This window comes from Paramormyrops kingsleyae, chromosome 19 (genome assembly GCF_048594095.1).
Source record: "Paramormyrops kingsleyae isolate MSU_618 chromosome 19, PKINGS_0.4, whole genome shotgun sequence".
NCBI lineage: Eukaryota > Metazoa > Chordata > Actinopteri > Osteoglossiformes > Mormyridae > Paramormyrops > Paramormyrops kingsleyae.
In genome coordinates this window covers 13,737,641-13,756,539 of record NC_132815.1, presented here as the reverse complement: position 1 = coordinate 13,756,539, position 18,899 = coordinate 13,737,641, and the positions used below count along the sequence as shown (strand labels likewise).

The window sequence follows — 18,899 nt, the reverse complement described above, 5'->3', positions numbered from 1 at the left end:
CAGGATCCTGAGATACAGGGAAGCTGAGCTGAGCCGTGTTGAGTAGGACCAGGGAGGACACCCAGATCCCATTCTTCTCCAGGTTTGCCCAACACTGCTGCACTATGTTCGGGCCTTACCTTTACGGTGCATTGGTCTGTAGACCCAATCATCATCATCCACCTCCGGCTCGTCCTTCTGCTCAGCAGCTAGCTCGGTCTGGCTGCGAAAGAGGCGCCATGAAGCGCGGGACAGGACGGAGATGTTCAGCCAGCTTAGGGCCCGAGTCAGGGAGGTCGGTCGCTCCTTCAGGAAGGATTCAGAGCTCCTTTCCCTCCTCATTGTGCTTCAGAGAATTACCTTCGCGTAAAGAAATCCAAAGTCCAGCCCAGAATTCAGTTCATCCCAGTTCAGAAATCGGAACTCCAACTCTATATGCTCCACTGAGCAAAACACGGTTATTGTCTAGCACACTTCAGTCCGGGAGGTGCTCTGAAGCCAGAGTTTGTCTGTAAATCAGTCGTGGATTCCAGATTCAGCTGACCCACGAGTGACAGCGAGGACAGGCACTCCCAGAAACAGCACGACACACAGCACAGACTCCACGTAAAGGTCGCACCACCCCAGTCCGCGCCGCTGTCACTGTCTGCTGTGGGATCCAGAGGGATGAAGTTTCAGTGGAGCCCAGGTGACCGTTCAGCCTGTTCCGTGAGTCAACCTGGAAGCCGGAGCTAGACTTGGAGCGTCAGGACGGAGCTCCACACCGTGCCTCCACACCTAGTTGCCTCTCCCTCCTTCGGCAGTGACTTCCCCGTAATTGCCGTGTGTTTGCCTTCTATATTTACCCAGAAGCGAGGTAATAGCGTTGAGCACATGCAAATAACTGGAGCCCGAGGAAAAAACAGGATGACTGGGACCTCTTATCTCTTCCTTAGGCTGACAGGTAAGTCGCGTGTCGCGGTAAACGGTGACTCATCCCGCCACTGCCCCGGTGGGGCTCTGTTCCACACCGAGGGAAATCCCACAACAGACCTCGGGCTGCTGGCATCATGGATCCTCCCGGGAGCAGACTGTGAAAGGGCTTGGATTACAAACAGGCAAGCTTTGCACTGAAATTTGACCCCATCCTGCAGCCTCCTCCTCCTCCGCCTAGACCTACCGACCCCTCCCCCTGGCCACAAGCATGACAACCGCAGGTAGAATCTCCTCCCCTTGCCCCTCCCCTTCCTTCGGTCTCCAGGTGAGTGCCAGCTGATCTCTGTGACTTGCAGGGATCCTTATTCCTCAAAGAGCACTGCCCTTTGAGGAAGGTACAGCTCCACCCAACCCGGAAGTGTCATCGACATGCAAACTAGGCGCACTTCACCGGGAGGACAAGCAAACAAATCACTTGCAAGCAGAAGGCCAAAAGGGAGAGAGAGAGAGAGAGAGAGAGAGAGAACAGGTGACTCAGAGCTGGCACTTGTGTGATCACATGATCGCTTACTTGTCACCCCCGAGGGATCATATCGCTGCTCATGACTGACGAGGGAGCTTCTCCTCACCTGCAGCTCAGAATTATCTCCCGAAGGTGCAAAATCCAACAAGCACAGCCATGCCAGAGAGAGGCGGAGCACAGTCCGCATTCATTGGTTTGTTTGAAATTGAAACAGTGCACCGATGGAAGCTAGGGACGCCCTTCGGTTACAGCGCGGCAACCATATTAACAGACCCCAGGACAGGGGTGGGTGCAGCTGAAGTAACCTCTCCAGCCAAGAGCAGTGTAGGACCTGGTCAGCCGGAAGTCTGTGTTTCCAGATCAGCAATGTTGGGAGCTGCCTGTCAGAGAGGCTCCTGGCTTTAGAAAGTCTAATTAATAGTTTTTACAGATGTACTCTGAAGCATTAAAGCATGAAATCAGCTCAGAAATCTGCTGCTCCGGCTGTTTATATTTTCCTGGGGATTTCCGAGAATTTCTGAAGAATTAGCTGTGGGATTTATATCGCCGTGTGAACAGATCCACGCAGACAATCAGGAACCCTGCTGTATTCTTTGACATTGAAACCATCTTCAGGGGAACCCAATGAACCAGAACCTGACCAGTCCTCCATTAATAATTTTTCGGTCCTATGGTAATCAATGGCCTTACCGCATTAAAAGTAAATTCAATTACATGAACAGACACTGTAATTACTTTAAATCACCTGTTTAAGTACAAAACAGGCAGGTTTAATAAAATTCAAATCCTGTTAGCTTAGCCAGTTGGTTCTTTGATGTTGTGTTTACACAGGTGTCATGTAACTTTTACACTTGATTTGAAACAAAAAAGTATCACAAGATACCCCCCCCGCCCCCCACAAAATTCCGAGTGGGGTGACCTTCAGGATGCTGCCCCCAAAGACCAGCCGACCTGTCACTCAAATATAAATAAAGACTCGAATCCCATGCAAAGATGAGCATAAGTCTAAGGAGAGGGCGTTAGATTGGGCGGCCTCAGAGAGGGGTCCTCACTCGTCCTCATGTAAGGAGAGGGCGTTAGATTGGGCCGCCTCAGAGAGGGTCCTCACTCGGCCTCATGTAAGGAGAGGGCGTAAGATTGGGCCGCCTCAGAGAGGGGTCCTCACTCTGACTCGTGTAAGGAGAGGGCGTTAGATTGGGCGGCCTCAGAGAGGGGTCCTCACTCTTCCTCGTGTAAGGAGAGGGCGTTAGATTGGGCGGCCTCAGAGAGGGTCCTCACTCGTCCTCATGTAAGGAGAGGCTGATAGATTGGGCGGCCTCAGCGAGGGGTCCTCACTCTGCCTCGTGTAAGGGGAGGGTATTAGATTGGGCGGCCTCAGAGGGGGTCCTCACTCGGCCTCGTGTAAGGGGAGGGCGTTAGATTGGGCTGCCTCAGAGAGGGTCCTCACTCTGCCTCGTGTAAGGGGAGGGCGTTAGATTGGGCTGCCTCAGAGAGGGTCCTCACTCTGCCTCGTGTAAGGGGAGGGCGTTAGATTGGGCTGCCTCAGAGAGGGTCCTCACTCGGCCTCGTGTAAGGGGAGGGCGTTAGATTGGGCGGCCTCAGAGAGGGTCCTCACTCGGCCTCGTGTAAGGGGAGGGGTTAGATTGGGCGGCCTCAGAGAGGGTCCTCACTCTGCCTCGTGTAAGGGGAGGGGTTAGATTGGGCGGCCTCAGAGAGGGTCCTCACTCGGCCTCGTGTAAGGGGAGGGGTTAGATTGGGCAGCCTCAGAGAGGGTCCTCACTCTGCCTCGTGTAAGGGGAGGGGTTAGATTGGGCCGCCTCAGAGAGGGTCCTCACTCTGCCTCGTGTAAGGGGAGGGCATTAGATTGGGCCGCCTCAGAGGGGGTCCTCACTCTGCCTCGTGTAAGGGGAGGGGTTAGATTGGGCCGCCTCAGAGAGGGTCCTCACTCTGCCTCGTGTAAGGGGAGGGCGTTAGATTGGGCTGCCTCAGAGAGGGTCCTCACTCTGCCTCGTGTAAGGGGAGGGCGTTAGATTGGGCTGTCTCAGAGAGGGTCCTCACTCTGCCTCGTGTAAGGGGAGGGCGTTAGATTGGGCTGCCTCAGAGAGGGTCCTCACTCTGCCTCGTGTAAGGGGAGGGGTTAGATTGGGCCGCCTCAGAGAGGGTCCTCACTCGGCCTCGTGTAAGGAGAGGGCGTTAGATTGGGCCGCCTCAGAGAGGGTCCTCACTCGGCCTCGTGTAAGGAGAGGGCGTTAGATTGGGCGGCCTCAGAGAGGGTCCTCACTCTGCCTCGTGTAAGGAGAGGGCGTTAGATTGGGCGGCCTCATAGAGGGGTCCTCACTCTGCCTCGTGTAAGGAGAGGGCGTTAGATTGGGCGGCCTCAGAGAGGGGTCCTCACTCTGCCTCGTGTAAGGGGAGGGCGTTAGATTGGGCTGCCTCAGAGAGGGTCCTCACTCTGCCTCGTGTAAGGTGTGCAGACCGCCGACCTCAAGCCATCCCGCCCTCCGCAGCTTTCGGAGCTGTCAAGAAGTTATAACTGCTACGACTCCCGAACGCTGGCCATGTATGTTAATGGAGGGAGTTTTCTGCAGCTTCACAACCTCACACATCCCCCCACCCCCCCACCCCCCCAGGAGCCAGGGTGGAGTTCCACACAGGGGCAAACCCATCCCACACAGTCAATGCACCCCGATTCACACGATTCTCATTTCCTGCAGAGAAATTAATGCAATGCAGTTCCAAGGGGTCACTCTAAGGCCTCGCCACCTGAAGACATAAATCCTGAGAATAAACAGTGGAGAATAAACAGTGTGTAGATTCAATTGCTTGCTAAAATCGAACCACTGTTAATTAGGTTTTTCTTCTATCTAAATAATTAAAAACAAATGTCCACACTGTTTAGGTTTTTGAGCGATAGCCCCAAATGCGGTCTCCCTCTGTGACAAAAATTACATCACAATAGCTGCACGCACTGCAGCCCGTCTGCAGTGAGTATGACACAGCCTTAAGGTGTCGGCATGGTGCAGGTCTGGTCACTGAGAGCAAGTTTTTAGAGGCATAGTAATGTCACAATGCAAACAAGATCCAGACAGAAATCGCACCTCTAATCTGCTTCTGTGTGCCCTGATGCATTTTACACAAGAAGATGACAAACCGATGGCTGCTGAACCGCGACCAGCAGGTAAACAAACAGCAAATTGAAGTGAATCATTAACTACAAATTAAACACTGGGAATGCAGAAATGTTCCATCCATCTTCCAGTTGCTTGGTGGGTCATCTAGTGTCTATCCCAGCAGCATAAGGCAGGGGTACCCCCACAGGCAGGATACCAGTCCATCACAGGGCACACACTCAGAAAGACTCCAGTTTACTCAGCTATTGGCGTTTTTCCACTGCCACCAGAAACGGAACCGTACCATGAACCAACGGTTTTCCACTGCAAAGTATGCGACCCATACCCAACCCGTACCCATGCTGACACGGTTTTCCGTCACTGTCGCTCTCCATTCCGACCCATCTGCAGTGAAAAACCAAACTGGAACTGTGCTGTAACTAGTTTCTCTTCACAGTACGGCTCGGGCAAGGATCGGTTCCTGTATGCCAGTGGAAAAGCGCCACATGTCTTTGGAGGGCGGGATTCAAGCTCTCAGTGCATAATGATTTTGTTTCTACTATTATTTTCTATTCAGATCATAACAAAGTGAGTGAATCTGTCACCTTTAACTCAAAGCAGCGAGATCAAGTTCTGTGAGAGTTTAGAGTTTGGAGCCTAAAGCCATACATCACTCACTGTGGCGTTTTTGCACAGAGAAGCTGCCATCCCACTTTACTTCTATTTCAGGCACACAGCAGACTACCAAACACCCCCTCCCTTAAAATAGCTCTTAAATTCTGTTATTTGAAGAAAATCTCCAGTAAAACCACACAAGCAACTTGAAGAGCAGAACTATGTGGACAAAAAAAAAAACACGGACTGTATCCACTACTTTAAATACGTGCATAGGTATGTATATTTTTTCTCAATAATAATTCTCACATGACCTACCCATTTGCACAGGCTGGTACCCTCACAGCCATGCGCTCAGTTTAGGGTTCAGGGTTTCTAAGGTAGATTTAAAGCCGGGGTTATAAAGCGCGCGCGGTCCAGAGGGGCGCGGTCCAGAGGGCGCGGTTAACTGTTTATGAGTGACGGTGCGAGTGTGGGGGGGAGGCGGAGCTATTTTTGGCCAAGCGGTCAAGGAGTGACGTTAGGAGTGAGCAGGGTGCCAGTGTGGGGGGGGGGACTTTGATGTTATGGCTCACGGGTGGGGTGGGGATTCAGGCCTATTGAGCCGATAGCAACTGCCAATCCCAGCCCCTTCCCCCAGCCTGCCCCACCTACACCAAGTGCCCCCCCCGCCCCCCACCATCCTTTCATTACGGAAGGGAAAAAAAACCCCATATAATTATGGTGTGCATGTTTTATTGCTGGGGTCCCTATAAAACAGGGATCTAAGTCTGAAACAGGAGAGGCTCAACACAGAGGGGTTGTTCTTTATGGGGCTGGGGGGGAGGTCTGACAAAAACCTAAATATTGAAGGCTGGAGTTTGTTCTCTATCTGATCTCTCCCAGGCCCCCGTGTTTTCAGTCTCGGACGAATCGCTTGGTCTGGAATTGTGATGATTTTGCCAATTTAGTGGGAAGTGAAACATTAGCTAACTCACAACCAGGCCTGGAAGCTTAATTCCGCAGGTACATTGTGGCAGTATGACCTGCACAATGGCCGCCGTGAACAGAATCCACGTTACAAAGAAGCGGGCCCATTTTCAAGCTCTCGGATTTAGTTAGTAGTCTAATGCCATTCGGTTCCGGAATTTTCCAGGTAGCCCAATTGACGAGACAATAAGCAGGGCAGTTTCCCAGCCTGCAGTGTCATTCATGCCTGAATTTATTCATTTGTCACGTGTTTCCCCCTATGCCTTGCTAATGCGTTTCCATGGCGATGGAAAAAAGGAACGACAAAAAAAGTTTGTAAAGCTATGCATGAAGAGGGCAACCGTTTGAACTGCCTAAACCATGAAAAAGGAAGGTTTTGATTCCTTAATATAAATCTGTTTGGTTTTACACACATAGCAATTAAAGCTGTTATGAGTCATCATTCGCCTGGGATAGCCCTTCGTTTGCATCATGGGGCATTTTTCTGTTTAATTTCTGGTACTCTCATATCTGAGGTGTAATAAGATGGGTCAGATACGGGATGGACTTCATCCTACCTGCTCCAAAGGAACTGAATTGGAGGTCAGGTTCAAACGTCACACATAGCTCCAAGCACAACGAAACCCAATCACAACACAAAGGCAAACTCCACACTTGGCCAGAGACAGAACAAACACAATACACAGCAAAACTTGACAAACACACCCAAGCTCCACAAATTTCACTGGTATCCAGTCCAGTCCGTCCTGGGGTAGGTTCTAGGTTCCCCATAAACCTCAGAGTATCAGAGCACAGTAGGGAGAGGAACAACTGCCTTGGGGCTGCAAGTCTGCATGTACGACCGGGGCTCACGCTTGCTATAGAATGATCCAGAAGAGCAAGGTTCACATTCCAGGGACATCATGGGGCATTTTAATGAGAGGCAGAACCAGATGAGGGGAGTATCGGTTTTCGGAGCTGTCAGGTGGTTATGGGTAACGCAGTGTGACACAGTGGTGCATGTCGTGCTGGTGTGTGACCTCTGCACGCATTACCGGCCTCACGATATGATCCCTCGCGTTCCGTTCAATCCAGACTGTGCACTTGCGCTGCCTCGCGGCTTTTATGGCCCTGACCTCCAGGCCGGCCTCGGTCACCCCCACATGCGCCCCCAGCAGTACGGCCCCCCCTCAGGACCGGACCTGGCTCTGCCAGATCTCTGACCCCACGGGGCACACAGGCCTGAGCATACAAGGCTTACCCTCAATTTGGCTTCCCCACCACAATCTATTGCTTAAGCTTGATCAACAAATCTCATGTGGTTTAATTCATCTGAACGATATCCATTCATTACTGAAATACACAAACGTGCTGCCAGTTCAAAGGGATAATTCTCAGCTTACGGTCTGGGTTAGGGTCAGGGTTTGGGTTGGGCTGACCTGGGGTCTGCAGAATCTCTCGCTCACCTTCCTGTAGATACCAGACACACCATCAACAGAAGACCCTCCCACAAGAGGCCTCTGGCTGGGGGTTGAGTGGATTTTCTTGGGATCGAACTGAGGAGACTGGAGGTTCTCGTCTGACTGCCCTGCGATGCAGCCGTTTCCCGTAAAGGAAAAAGCTTAATTTCGGATTCGATCCTGGGCCACCTGCTGTGTCAGTAGCTAATGGTCTTTTGCACAGCGGGACGAGATGTACGGCACTGTAAAATGTCCTCACAAACACCAACATGGGACAAGTGTGACAGGTATATGTGCCTCTAAAATACTGACCCCCGTGACCCCAGAAGGCCCCAAGGCTACTTAAAGCAGATGATGACAGTCAAAATTCTGGATTCATTTAGTCAATTAGCCCTGCTGGTGCCCCGGACAGGGAAAAAGACTCCTACAGTCAGTTTGCCGTACATTTATGACTCAGCTACAGTTTTCATTGGACCCATTCTGGAGAATTACTTTTCCCAAGGGAACGAGGGCTGTTTCCCTCCCAGAATCCACCCTGCTGATTAAATCCAGGGGAAGAAGATACAGTCACAACAAGCCATAAGTTGCAGAATAGTAAGCGGACTGTACCGCCATTGGGCAGTGACAGGGAGGACACACAAACATGTGTCCTTTATCTCACACTGATAAAAGGCAGCAGGCTATTAGCTTATTGTCATTTCCATGATGATTGCATTAGCTCACCTGATGACCTCATGTTTCCTGTTCAGGAGATCAGCGGTACGCTAATGAACAGGGCGGCGAGTTCTATGCCCACGATGCCCGATGTGGCTCACAACAAGTACAGGTTTCATTACTCACACTTTCTTATGTCTGTTTTCTACAATATTGTATTCCAGTCATTGTTTATCTTAATTTGCATATTGTGTCAAACATTATCGAGTGATTTTATATATACGTACGTAGCTATCTGATTATAGAAACGTTTATAGAAATTATAAAAATGACTATGGAGAAGGGTTTTAATTCTAAATTAACAAATACATTTGAATAAGGAGGTTGTCAGTTTCATTCCTGTCCCTGGCTCTCTAAAGCAGGGGTTTCCCAACCCGGTCCTCAGGGACCCCCAGACAGAGCATGTTTTTGCTACTTTTGCTACAGATACATGGGGTATCTGAAATGTGGACTATAGAAATGAAATGGCTTCCTATTGGCTATAGAAAGCTACTGTATGCAATAAAATGACTTTCTATTGGCTGTACAGATGGGTAAACCCCAGCCTTTACCTTGTACAATGTGGGAAAATATATAGGGAATTCATACCTCTAACTCCTAACTGCACATTCTAAATTCATTAAATTGGAAGTTTCTTCCCTGAGGAATCTTCCCTGGGAATTCTGCTAGGGAATTTATCATCTCGCACGACAGTCATTATGAAAGCACTACTGCTACCATGTTTCTCAGTCTCGTCTTGACCTCCGTCACACAGAGACCTGTGCAGCAAAGCCTGCTGGGTGGAGAGTTGAGCAGATGGAGAGCCAGTGCTGCCGGGCTCCTCCCCGCTAGTCTTCACAAGCCATAAAGGTGGAGGTCTCCATGAACAGTCTGGGTGCGGATGGCGCCCCCTGGTGACCGGGGCTTAAATTAAACATTAGCAGGGACAGAAACTGAATTAAATTAATTCTACATGGGGTATCTGAAAGTTCACAAGAAATTAAGCATACAGCCACCAGCAAAACCCGATACCGTTGTTGTGAATTATTTCCCACAGTATTACAGGTTGATGCATCTCTTCATCAATAAATCGTTTGTTCCCTGTCAGGTTCGAGCTCACCATAATGGAAATAACCTATGGAAATTGTACAAATATGAACATTGTCCGTGTTGGTATCAAAACTTCAGCATTGAATATTCACACTTCAAGCTTTATGAAGAATGGAAAATTGATGGATGGACAGACAGATGTCTGGCTGCTTTCAAAATTGATAATGCTGTATTTTGTTGTGTTAAATTCTATGAATAAAAAATTACATCTTTTACAATTAAAAATTTAGTATTTTATAATACCTTGTATAGAACAGAAAAGATATAGTACACTGCACAGCACAGTAGAGAATGCAACACATACAAAGACAGATTGTTGGACTTTGCAACCACAAGGGGGCACCACTGAACTAAAAATAACCAGGGCCCCATTGACTGTACACAGACTGAGGGTACATTTTCCTTAAAAGGGTTAATGATTTCCTTTAATTCTAAAATCCACAGCTAGTGTTTGCTAGGTAACAGATGGACTGACCGATGATCCTGTGTCAGTACATGGCAAACAAAGGTGCATAATCCATCAAATGGCCAAACAAAAGCTCGGTCCAGTCTCCCGAGATAGACATCTCTCCATGTCCATCTCACCCTCTCTCCTCCTCCTTGTCTTTTTCACTCTGGGCCCTGGAACGCACTCAGAGACGCATCACTTGGGCTGTTCCCAAGTGGAATTAGCAATGCACCTTTCAGTCGGGAATTCGAGGTCCGGTGACCTAGAGTTAGATGACAAAGGGGATGGTCATGACCCGACTTCCTGTTTACACGACAGGGTTTCGGCACTCCAGGGCAATTTCAAGGCTGCGGACTTTTCTGGTGCAGGGGTTTTCTTTACGGAAATGAGCAGGCCCGTTGATAGAACTCCTCACTGAGCAACCCCCTAATCTGTTTGACTCTTCTGGTCTTTTCCAAGCAATAAAACCAGTTATCTTTTTAACTTCCCAGGAACAAATTATGTCATTAAATATACATGTACATCCATCATTATACATACAATTAAGAGTCACATGACTATAGCAGGGGGCGGCATGGTGATGCAGTGTTTAGCACTGTCACCTCATCCCTCTGGGACCAGGGTTCAATGTGTGTGCACGCTCTCCCCCGTGTCGTTGGGGGTTTCCTCTGGGTACTCCGGTTTCCCCCCACAGTCCAAAAACTTGCTGAGGTTAATTTGGTTAGTTACCAAATTGCCCGTAGGTGTGTGAATGGTGTGTGGGTTGCCCCCCCATCCTGGGTCGTTCCCCGCCATGTGCCCATAACCTCCCAGGAACGGAACCGGACCCCTGACCCGGTGACCGAGTGTTTTCAGAAAATGGATGGATGGATAGATGACTGTAGCAAGTTATGAAATAACATTGGTAATAACAAATATATTCAGCAAACCTAAAAATATGCATTATAATTTTATAAAGACTTGGAAAGTTTACTAGTCAATCCCTAGAAAAATGGGTAAGGCTGAACATACTAAAGAAGCACAGAGGACAGAGACAAGGGGCTTTATTCGCACCGTTTAATTAACCGAAATGAGGGCCTGAGGCTCCCCATCCGATGAGGCCAAGCGTGCCTCGCACTGAGTATTTTAAGCAGGTGTTGACCCCTCCCCCTTGACCTCTGACCCCTGACAGCTGATGGAGACACTCAAGCCCGGGCCTTCGGGAGCGAACCTTTGTCTGCCGTCCCGCCAGAGGCGGAGCTGACGCCGATCGGCGTCAAGGGAGACAAAGAAGCAGAAAACAGAAACCAGACGTTGGGCTTTGCGGCTTCGTGGCGAGTCACGACCCCACACCCCGCTGCTGACTCACGGGAGTCGCCTCGCGGACACTCCCCAGCAGACAGACGCTCCTGTGCCTGCGCAGCTGCTCTGCATCCTCCCGGAGGTGCGGACGGCCCTGCCATCTCTTTCCAGAGAAAACATCATACCCCTCGAAGCAAAAAAATAGGCTTCCCTGCCCCTAGTGCCTGAACCACATGGCCTGTTTCCAGCCACCTGGGCTCCGTTAGGGCGAGTGGAAGATGACACACAGCCACGAGTCCCAGCTCTCTGCCCTGGGGCCAGTGTGTATGCAGGTTTTGAGGACTCTTCAACCAATCAGTCCACTTATTAGTAATCTAATTAGGGAATTGGACCAAAAACTCACATGCACACCAGCCCTTTCTGGATAAGACTGCTGACCTCTGAGCATGCCGCTTGTTAGACAGGAGCAGTGTACCCACTACCTTACAATGATGACGCCCGTCTCCATGGCGACAGGAAGGCCGTCACAGATAGAGGCAGGTCACATGCACACCTCATCAGTGGGCTCAGGTGTAGCTGGAGAGGAGCTTATTGTGGCAGGTAATTGGAAGGGGAGGAGCTTAGTATGGCATGTGATTTATAGGGGAGGAGCTTAATGCAGGAGGGGCACACAAAGCCACAAAGCCATCCCAAATACACAGCAGAAGGCGGAATCTGGCACACCCAAACAGCAAAGTGGGCACTTCCAAGGGCACAGAACTGGGTATTGACGACAGGGACAAGTCCCTACCAATATTGTGGGAGTACCATTTGTTCAGAGATGATCTGGTCCCTACCAATGCTGAAACAAAATCTATGCCTTTGGGCTCTTCCCACTTCAAAAAAACACACTCGCCACGCCGTCAGAAGCCAGATCCTTTGATACTCCCACACTCGCCATTTTCGGTATGTTGCCCTCCCAGGCTTACCAGCCCTCTTCACCCAAGCCCCATCTGTGCTCTCCATGCTCTGTAAGCAGCGTCTGCCTTGTTGATCTTACTCGTCTGTCCTGTTCCTGCTGCATTACATCACGCGCATTGTTTGTGTTGTATTAGATACCACACAATACTGAAATATTACGCCATACTCTACTATTATTATGGTACTATACTATGTAAGTGATAGATCATATGTACTGCATATGATACATTGCATTGAATATTACTATATGACACCATATTTAATATTTTTCACTATTGTTAATTTACACTGACTGAGTGGTTTATTAGAAACACAACACTGACACTGGGTAGGACCTGCCTTTACCCTCAGAACACCCTCAGTTCTTTGTGTCATGGGTGTTGGAAACATTCCTTTGAGATTCTGGTCCATCATGCTGACATGATTGCATTACACAGATTTTGCAGATTTGTCAAGCTACACATACATGCTGGAATCTCCCATTATACCACATCCCAAAGCTGTTATATTGGATTCGGATCCAGTGACTGGGAAGGCTACTACAGAATAATGAACTTTGTCATGTTCACAAAAGTGTCTGAGACTTTTGCATTGTGATATAGTGCATTATAGCTGGAATAAGCCATTAGAAAATGGGTAAATTGTGGCCGTGAATGGAGGAACATTGTCAGTAATAATACTTAAATATGCTGTGGATTTAGGTGACCATTGATTGGTATTAACGGGTCCAAAGTGAGCCGAGAAAACAATCCCCACCCCAATACACCACCAGCACCAGCCAGGACTGCTGACACAAGGCAGGTCGGGTCCATGGATTTAAGCTTTTGATGCCAAATTCTGACCAGATCATCTATGTGCCTCAGCAGAAACTGAGATTCACCAGACCAAGGCTCTTTCCAGTCAGCTGTCCAGTTTAGGTGAGCCTGTGCCCACTGCAGCCTCAGTTCTCTGTTGTTGGCTGACAGGAGAGGAACCCGACATGGTCTTCTGCTGCCGCTGCCCATCCGCCTCAAGCTTTGATGTGCTGTGCATTCTGGGACACTTACCACAGTCGTATAGAGCTGTTATCTGAGTTACTGTGGCCTTTGTGTCACCTCAAACCAGTCTGGCCATTCTCCTCTGACCTCTCCCATCAACAAGGCATCTCCATCCACAGAACAGGTGCTCACTCAACGTTTTTTGTTTTTCGAACCATTCTGAATAAACTCTACAGACTATTGTGTGTGAAAGTCCCAGGAGATCAGCAGTTACAGAAATACTCAAAGCAGCCTGTCTGGCACCAACAATCATGCCACAGTCAAAATCACAGAGATCACATTATCCCCCACTATGCCTTAACATCATGACATACTTTAACAGCTGTAGCATACATTAATAATAAATATTATAATCGTTTAATCACATTAGCTATTAAAGTATATTAAAGTTGTTAATGTTCTGTGAATGCATTATGAAGGCATTATGAATCTATTATGAAGGTGCACTGAATGTTCAATGAATGCATAATGAATGTGTTATGAACGTGCAGTTAATGTAAAGCGTTGCCCTATATCCCATGCAATAGTCTGTAAATATTACTCTTGTTGTTTATGTAATTACTTGCCTGTGCGCTACATTAACTGTCTAGCAGAGCAATCACAGTGTGGCACTTGGTATCATTCCTACCGGAACTTTCCGGGCCACGGGAGACAATGGAGCCCATGGGGCCAGTATTCAGTTTAAAGTGAAAAGGCACATTCACATGCAGGAAGAGTTACAGTGTAATAGTCCGAAGCTTTCAATACACCCGGACTCACCAAGAGGATAAACATTAAGTGGTACAGAAAAGACACGTTAACCACCTGAAGTCTGCTTATAGATGCGGTGTGGCTTGGGTTAGTCGGGCGGGGGGGTCTGCAGGAAGTGGTCTGCTGACGGGGCGGCCTGCAGCACAGATGGGGCTCTGCAGCTACAGCACCCAACCCCGCCCCCCAAACACCACCGCGTCTTCTACAGACCAGGGGCCAGGATTTCTTGCTTAACTGGATAACTCGTTGGATTTAAGTTAGTCTGGAGTAAATATAAACAAAGTTAAAGTCCATTTAAACTGGGATATATTAAATCCGACGACTTTTCTAGCTAAGTAAGATATTCGGCTTCGTGAACCAGGCACCAAACCTGGGAAGCCTGAGGAAACCCCAGAGTTATCAGCGGTGAGCTCCGCGAAGAAGTATTCCCAGCGAGAGGCCACTCACATTTCGGGGTTTTAGGGAAGGGGGTGCAACGTTATATAGAGGGAGGAGCTTCACTAACACATGACTGTCAGCGACGGCGGGGCACGGACGGGAACACGGACGGGAACACGGCAGGCTGAGAGGAAACGGTGAGGAAAGCCCTCAGGAAAGCCCGCGCGCAGCAGGACGCGATAACTGTGAGTCCCTGTTTGGGATCACTCTGCGCCCCCCCACCCTCCATACAGCCATATCTGTGCTCACTTCAGCAACTCAAACAAGGCTCAATCATTAGGAGAACAGCTGCATTTAAAAGATGCGAGGCTGGTGTGAAACAGACAAGCACACTTCTAAAGGCCTGTGTTTTCACAGCTGCTGGGCCTGGGCAGCAAGGGGGGGGTTAAGGCTGTCACTGTCACTGAGCCAGGGGTGTCCCGATTAATAATAATCGATACTTTATTGACCCCCGTGGGGAAATCGTCTTTACACCTCCCTCAACTTGCTCTTTGTAGGGCAGCTACTTGTAGCAGCACCCAGGGAGCTGGGGGTTAACAGCCTTGCTCAAGGACCCACAGGCTGGGTTCGAACCGGCGACCTTGTGATTACAGGTACACAGGGTCAGCCCACTGAGCCACACGCTGCCCCTATGAATCAGCACTGAAGCAGTTTTGCCCCGTTTTTGCTGCCGTTTTTTTAGGCAGCAAATGTGAGTGGAGGCACAAGAGTAAAGATGGGAGAGGGGGGCATGGCATCCTTCACTGAAAAAAGGGGGACTATACATAAAAGGCAGGGGGGTCCCTAAATAGAAAAAGGGGATGGGGGGGCTCCCTATAAAGAAGAAGAGAATGGCAGCCAAACAGAACGACTAAGAAAAGAAAGGGGGAAGGAGAGCAGATGCAGAAAAGAAGGCAGAAGGATACGCATAAAGACAGACAGACAAGGAAGCAAAGAGACAGACAGACAGACAGGGAGGGAAAGGGATAAACAGAGAGACTGCGAGGCAAAGGCAAACAGACAGACAGACAGACAGACAGACAGAAAGACGGACAGATAGACAGAGAGATAGACAGATAGACAGGGAGACAAACAGACAGATAGATAAGAGAGACAGATAGACAGACATATAGCCAGACAGATAGATGGACATAATGGCAAACAGACACAAAGACAGGCAGGGAGGCAAAAACCGAACAGACAAAGACAGTCAAGCAGACAGACAGACAGAGCAGACAGACAGGGTGAGCAGAGTGACACTGACAGGTGGACCGACAAACAGGGACGTGAGCCAACACCCACAGCCGATACAGAAGAATACACAGCACTGTCCATAGGGCCCGCATGGGGTCCCAGTGGAGGATGGATCTCTCCCCCCACAAGCGGGCTCTGCCTAGGGCACTGCCAGGGAGCTGCACGCCAAGGAAAGGCCACTCCTTTGCTTCATACGAAAAAGGGTGAACGACTTGCTTCACCATGCTAAATTCCTATTAGCCAGCTGGGGGTTAAGGAGTCCCGCACCAAGCATCTCCGCTGCTCTCCGATTCCTGTCTCACTTGGTAGGTGTGTCCTCCGTCGAGGGGGACAAGCCAAGACGGAAGAGTTCTGCAGTGCTGTGATCTTTCTCTTCCCACAGAAATTGCTCTCAGAGCAAGAATATGATTACACTGCAGGTAAGGGCCTCAAAGGATTTTAGAGAAAAACACAAATATTGCTAAATGGTGTTAGAAATACTCGTTCGGCTTTTGCAGAACAGGGAAACAGGCCACACGGTGGAGATACGTATGATGATATCTCCCACAAATCTGTCATGTGGCCCAGGACAATGGGGCTATTACTGGTGAGCCCTGAATGTTGTCCTCCTTCCCCAAATCAATTATTTGTCTTTGTTTTCCCAACCAGCTAAAACAGAGGAGATTAACCCACAAAAGGACCAGTTTGGGATTACCATATTAAATGAATGGGTCACCCAAGGGAAGTTACCACACCCCCACTCAACCCGCACTGGGGAAAGTCGTGAAAGAAGCCAAGGAGGGAAACGTGGGGGGGGGGGGGGGGGGGGGGGGGAGGGGCCTCAGGACATCTCTGGAACAGCAGTGCTTGGCTCGCGTTCCTGCGATGTTTCACATTTCGTGATGTGAAGAAAAGGTCAAAAAAACAGTTACAAGGGCAACAGAGGAAAATGTGACAAGAAAACATAACAGGAAAAGAAGGCGATAGAGAAACGTATGAAGGGGAAAGCAGGAGGACAGAATGGAGGAAAGGGGCATATAGTGACAACAAAAGGGAAATGGGACGTATGACATGGAATGTGACATTAATGTAACTGTAATACAACTATGAGACAGAATGTAACAGAGAATGTAATGTAACCCACACAACAAAAGAGACTGTATAACGTATCTATATGACAGAACATGACACATAACGTAATTTGACAGTAAGACAGAACGTAACTGAAAATAACGATGAATATGACCTAACAATATGCAAGTTAATAAACCATAACAGGGATATAAGAGGAAGAGTAACGGGGAATTCCACTTCACTGCATCTCTCCGTCATCTGCATACAGCAACAGTACAGAGACTATCTGACTGAGGAACAAAGAAAAGCCCCCATTGCCGTAGGGAGTGGGGGGTGTGCCTATCGGCATTGGCAGTACATTGACACAGAACCCCCCCCCCCCCCACCGACCAACAGTAGACAACCGTTTAAATGACCGGCGTCATGAGAAACCGCACGTCGAGTGGGCGGAGGACAGCGGTGAAACCCTGACGGGTCATAAGTCAGCTTCATGCGGCGTCCTTCCCATCAGGGCGGCTAGCGTGAGCTTAGCAGGGGGGCGGGGCTTAGGAGGTCATATGTGGGTTTTCACAAACCAAAAGAGGACGACGTTACAGACGGGTGTGAAATGAGCGGAAAATCGCATGGATTTAAAAGGGAATGTAGGAAAAGGCTGAAGACAAGAGAAGAGAAAAAATAAAGGCTCCACAGAACCAAGGACAGCTGGGTGTTCAGTTCCTCTCAGGGACGGTTTGTTGTTTCTGGGGTCCAACTCAAAAAGTCACTGCCCCCCCTCCTCCCGAGCCACTGTAGTGAGTGTTTGTGGCCAAAAGAGAGCCCCCAAATTTCAGGAGACCCATACAAATGCATGGTTTGAGTGGCGGTAAACACAGCCACTGGGCCCACCCCATGTGCAGAAGGTCTGTCATTTTCGAAGACAAATAAAGTCACCATTTAGATCTTTTCTATTATGGGTTGTGAGGGTTGTTTAAAGGTCAGTGTGAGCCCAGGAATCAGCCTCTTCTGGGAGGGAGGTGCAGGTCCGTCCCGAAACTCCGCCAGCCAACAGTCGTTATGTGATGTCATTTGGCCACTCCTCCCGTGCCAGCTGTGGCCTGCTTTGTTCCCAGGGGGCGTGGCTAAAAGCCCTGAGGTTGGAGTGTCAGAGCTGAAGCATGCTGACACTCACAGAACTGTCCTACGGACCGGAAGGAATGAGCCATGACATCATCATCAAAAGCCCGTGACGCGGAAACACCTGATTTTAATTAAACCAGCACATAATCCAGCCAATGCTTACCAATAAATTCATCAAACTGAAGGACCTAACGAGTGGCTGAAGTCAGGCAGACCCATGAATCAGGCTTCCAGCTGTCACAGGTACCTGGGTGTGTAAGTTCAGGCTGTGATCTCACAGGTTTAGAGGTTCCTTAGGTGTGACTAGCTTGGGGTAGATTGGCACACTGATGGTCTCATGTCCCGGACTTATAATAATCACTCACAATTTTCTCCCAAGACATTTTAGTCTAAATTCAGAACTATTCAGGTCCACTTGAGAGACTCGGTCCACCACACGCACACCTACACACACCCCTAAGCCAAACACACACCCATACACGCAAACACATAAACATCTGGACCCATGAGCTCTGTTCAGTTCCTCATAGAATAATCACCCTCCATACATATACACTTAAAGAAGATACACCATACGTCTTTTCTACACATGCCACGCTAATTAACGGGGTCATTTCACTCGTGTTTTACTCCACGAAGTGACCGGGGGTGAAGGATAAGGGAGTGTAAAACTAAAGCGTTATCCCTTTCAGTAACTCTAAGGTGTGTTTACACTAGGGCTGTCACTTTTTAACCGATATTCGAACATTGGTTCAAACATAATGTGAAAAATTCGTATTCGAACTGTAATTAACCCATTGGAATTTTCAAGTGTCACTCCATCCACGAAGCCCCTAAAATTTTAGGGTGGGAAATTTTTTTTAAATAGTTTTGCATTCCTTCGCTACAGGAATCCGGAATATCTGGAATATTTCAGTATAGATCTGCATATCCCCGCATACATCATCAAGCAAGAATACCAGGGAGGTAAACCCAAAAGTGGTTTCGGGTTTAAACCTTATCGATGATACCGTTGTACTGTTAGCTTTGTATTCAGTTTTTCTCAAACAAACTCAAGCAACACCCCTTGGTTTTTCAGATTTCCTCACAGGCGAATTTTACTTAATATTTTTTCAATGTTTGTGTGTGCCCTTCACTTGCGGGGGAACGGAAAACTATTAAAAAAAATATCTTTACAGGCTCCGTATAAATTTGACGTTATACAGGCTGTTAACACTAAAATGAATGATT

At 48.8% G+C, this 18,899-nt stretch overlaps 1 protein-coding gene across 4 annotated transcripts in view; it reads right to left on the bottom strand.

The window, feature by feature from the left end:
• nhsl1b (NHS-like 1b) overlaps positions 1-18,899 on the bottom strand; it is a 99,402-nt gene that overhangs the window by 58,262 nt on the left and 22,241 nt on the right. Inside the window, exon 2 of one of the 4 annotated variants that reach the window (XM_023806931.2) lies at positions 120-1,049. The exons of 2 other annotated variants lie outside the window; for them this stretch is intronic. In XM_023806931.2, coding sequence (XP_023662699.2) covers positions 120-321 — 202 coding nt within the window. In that variant the 5' untranslated portion in view covers positions 322-1,049. Of the gene's footprint in view, positions 1-119; positions 1,106-18,899 lie in introns of those variants that run through there. One more of the 4 variants, XM_023806934.2, reaches the window with a different exon arrangement.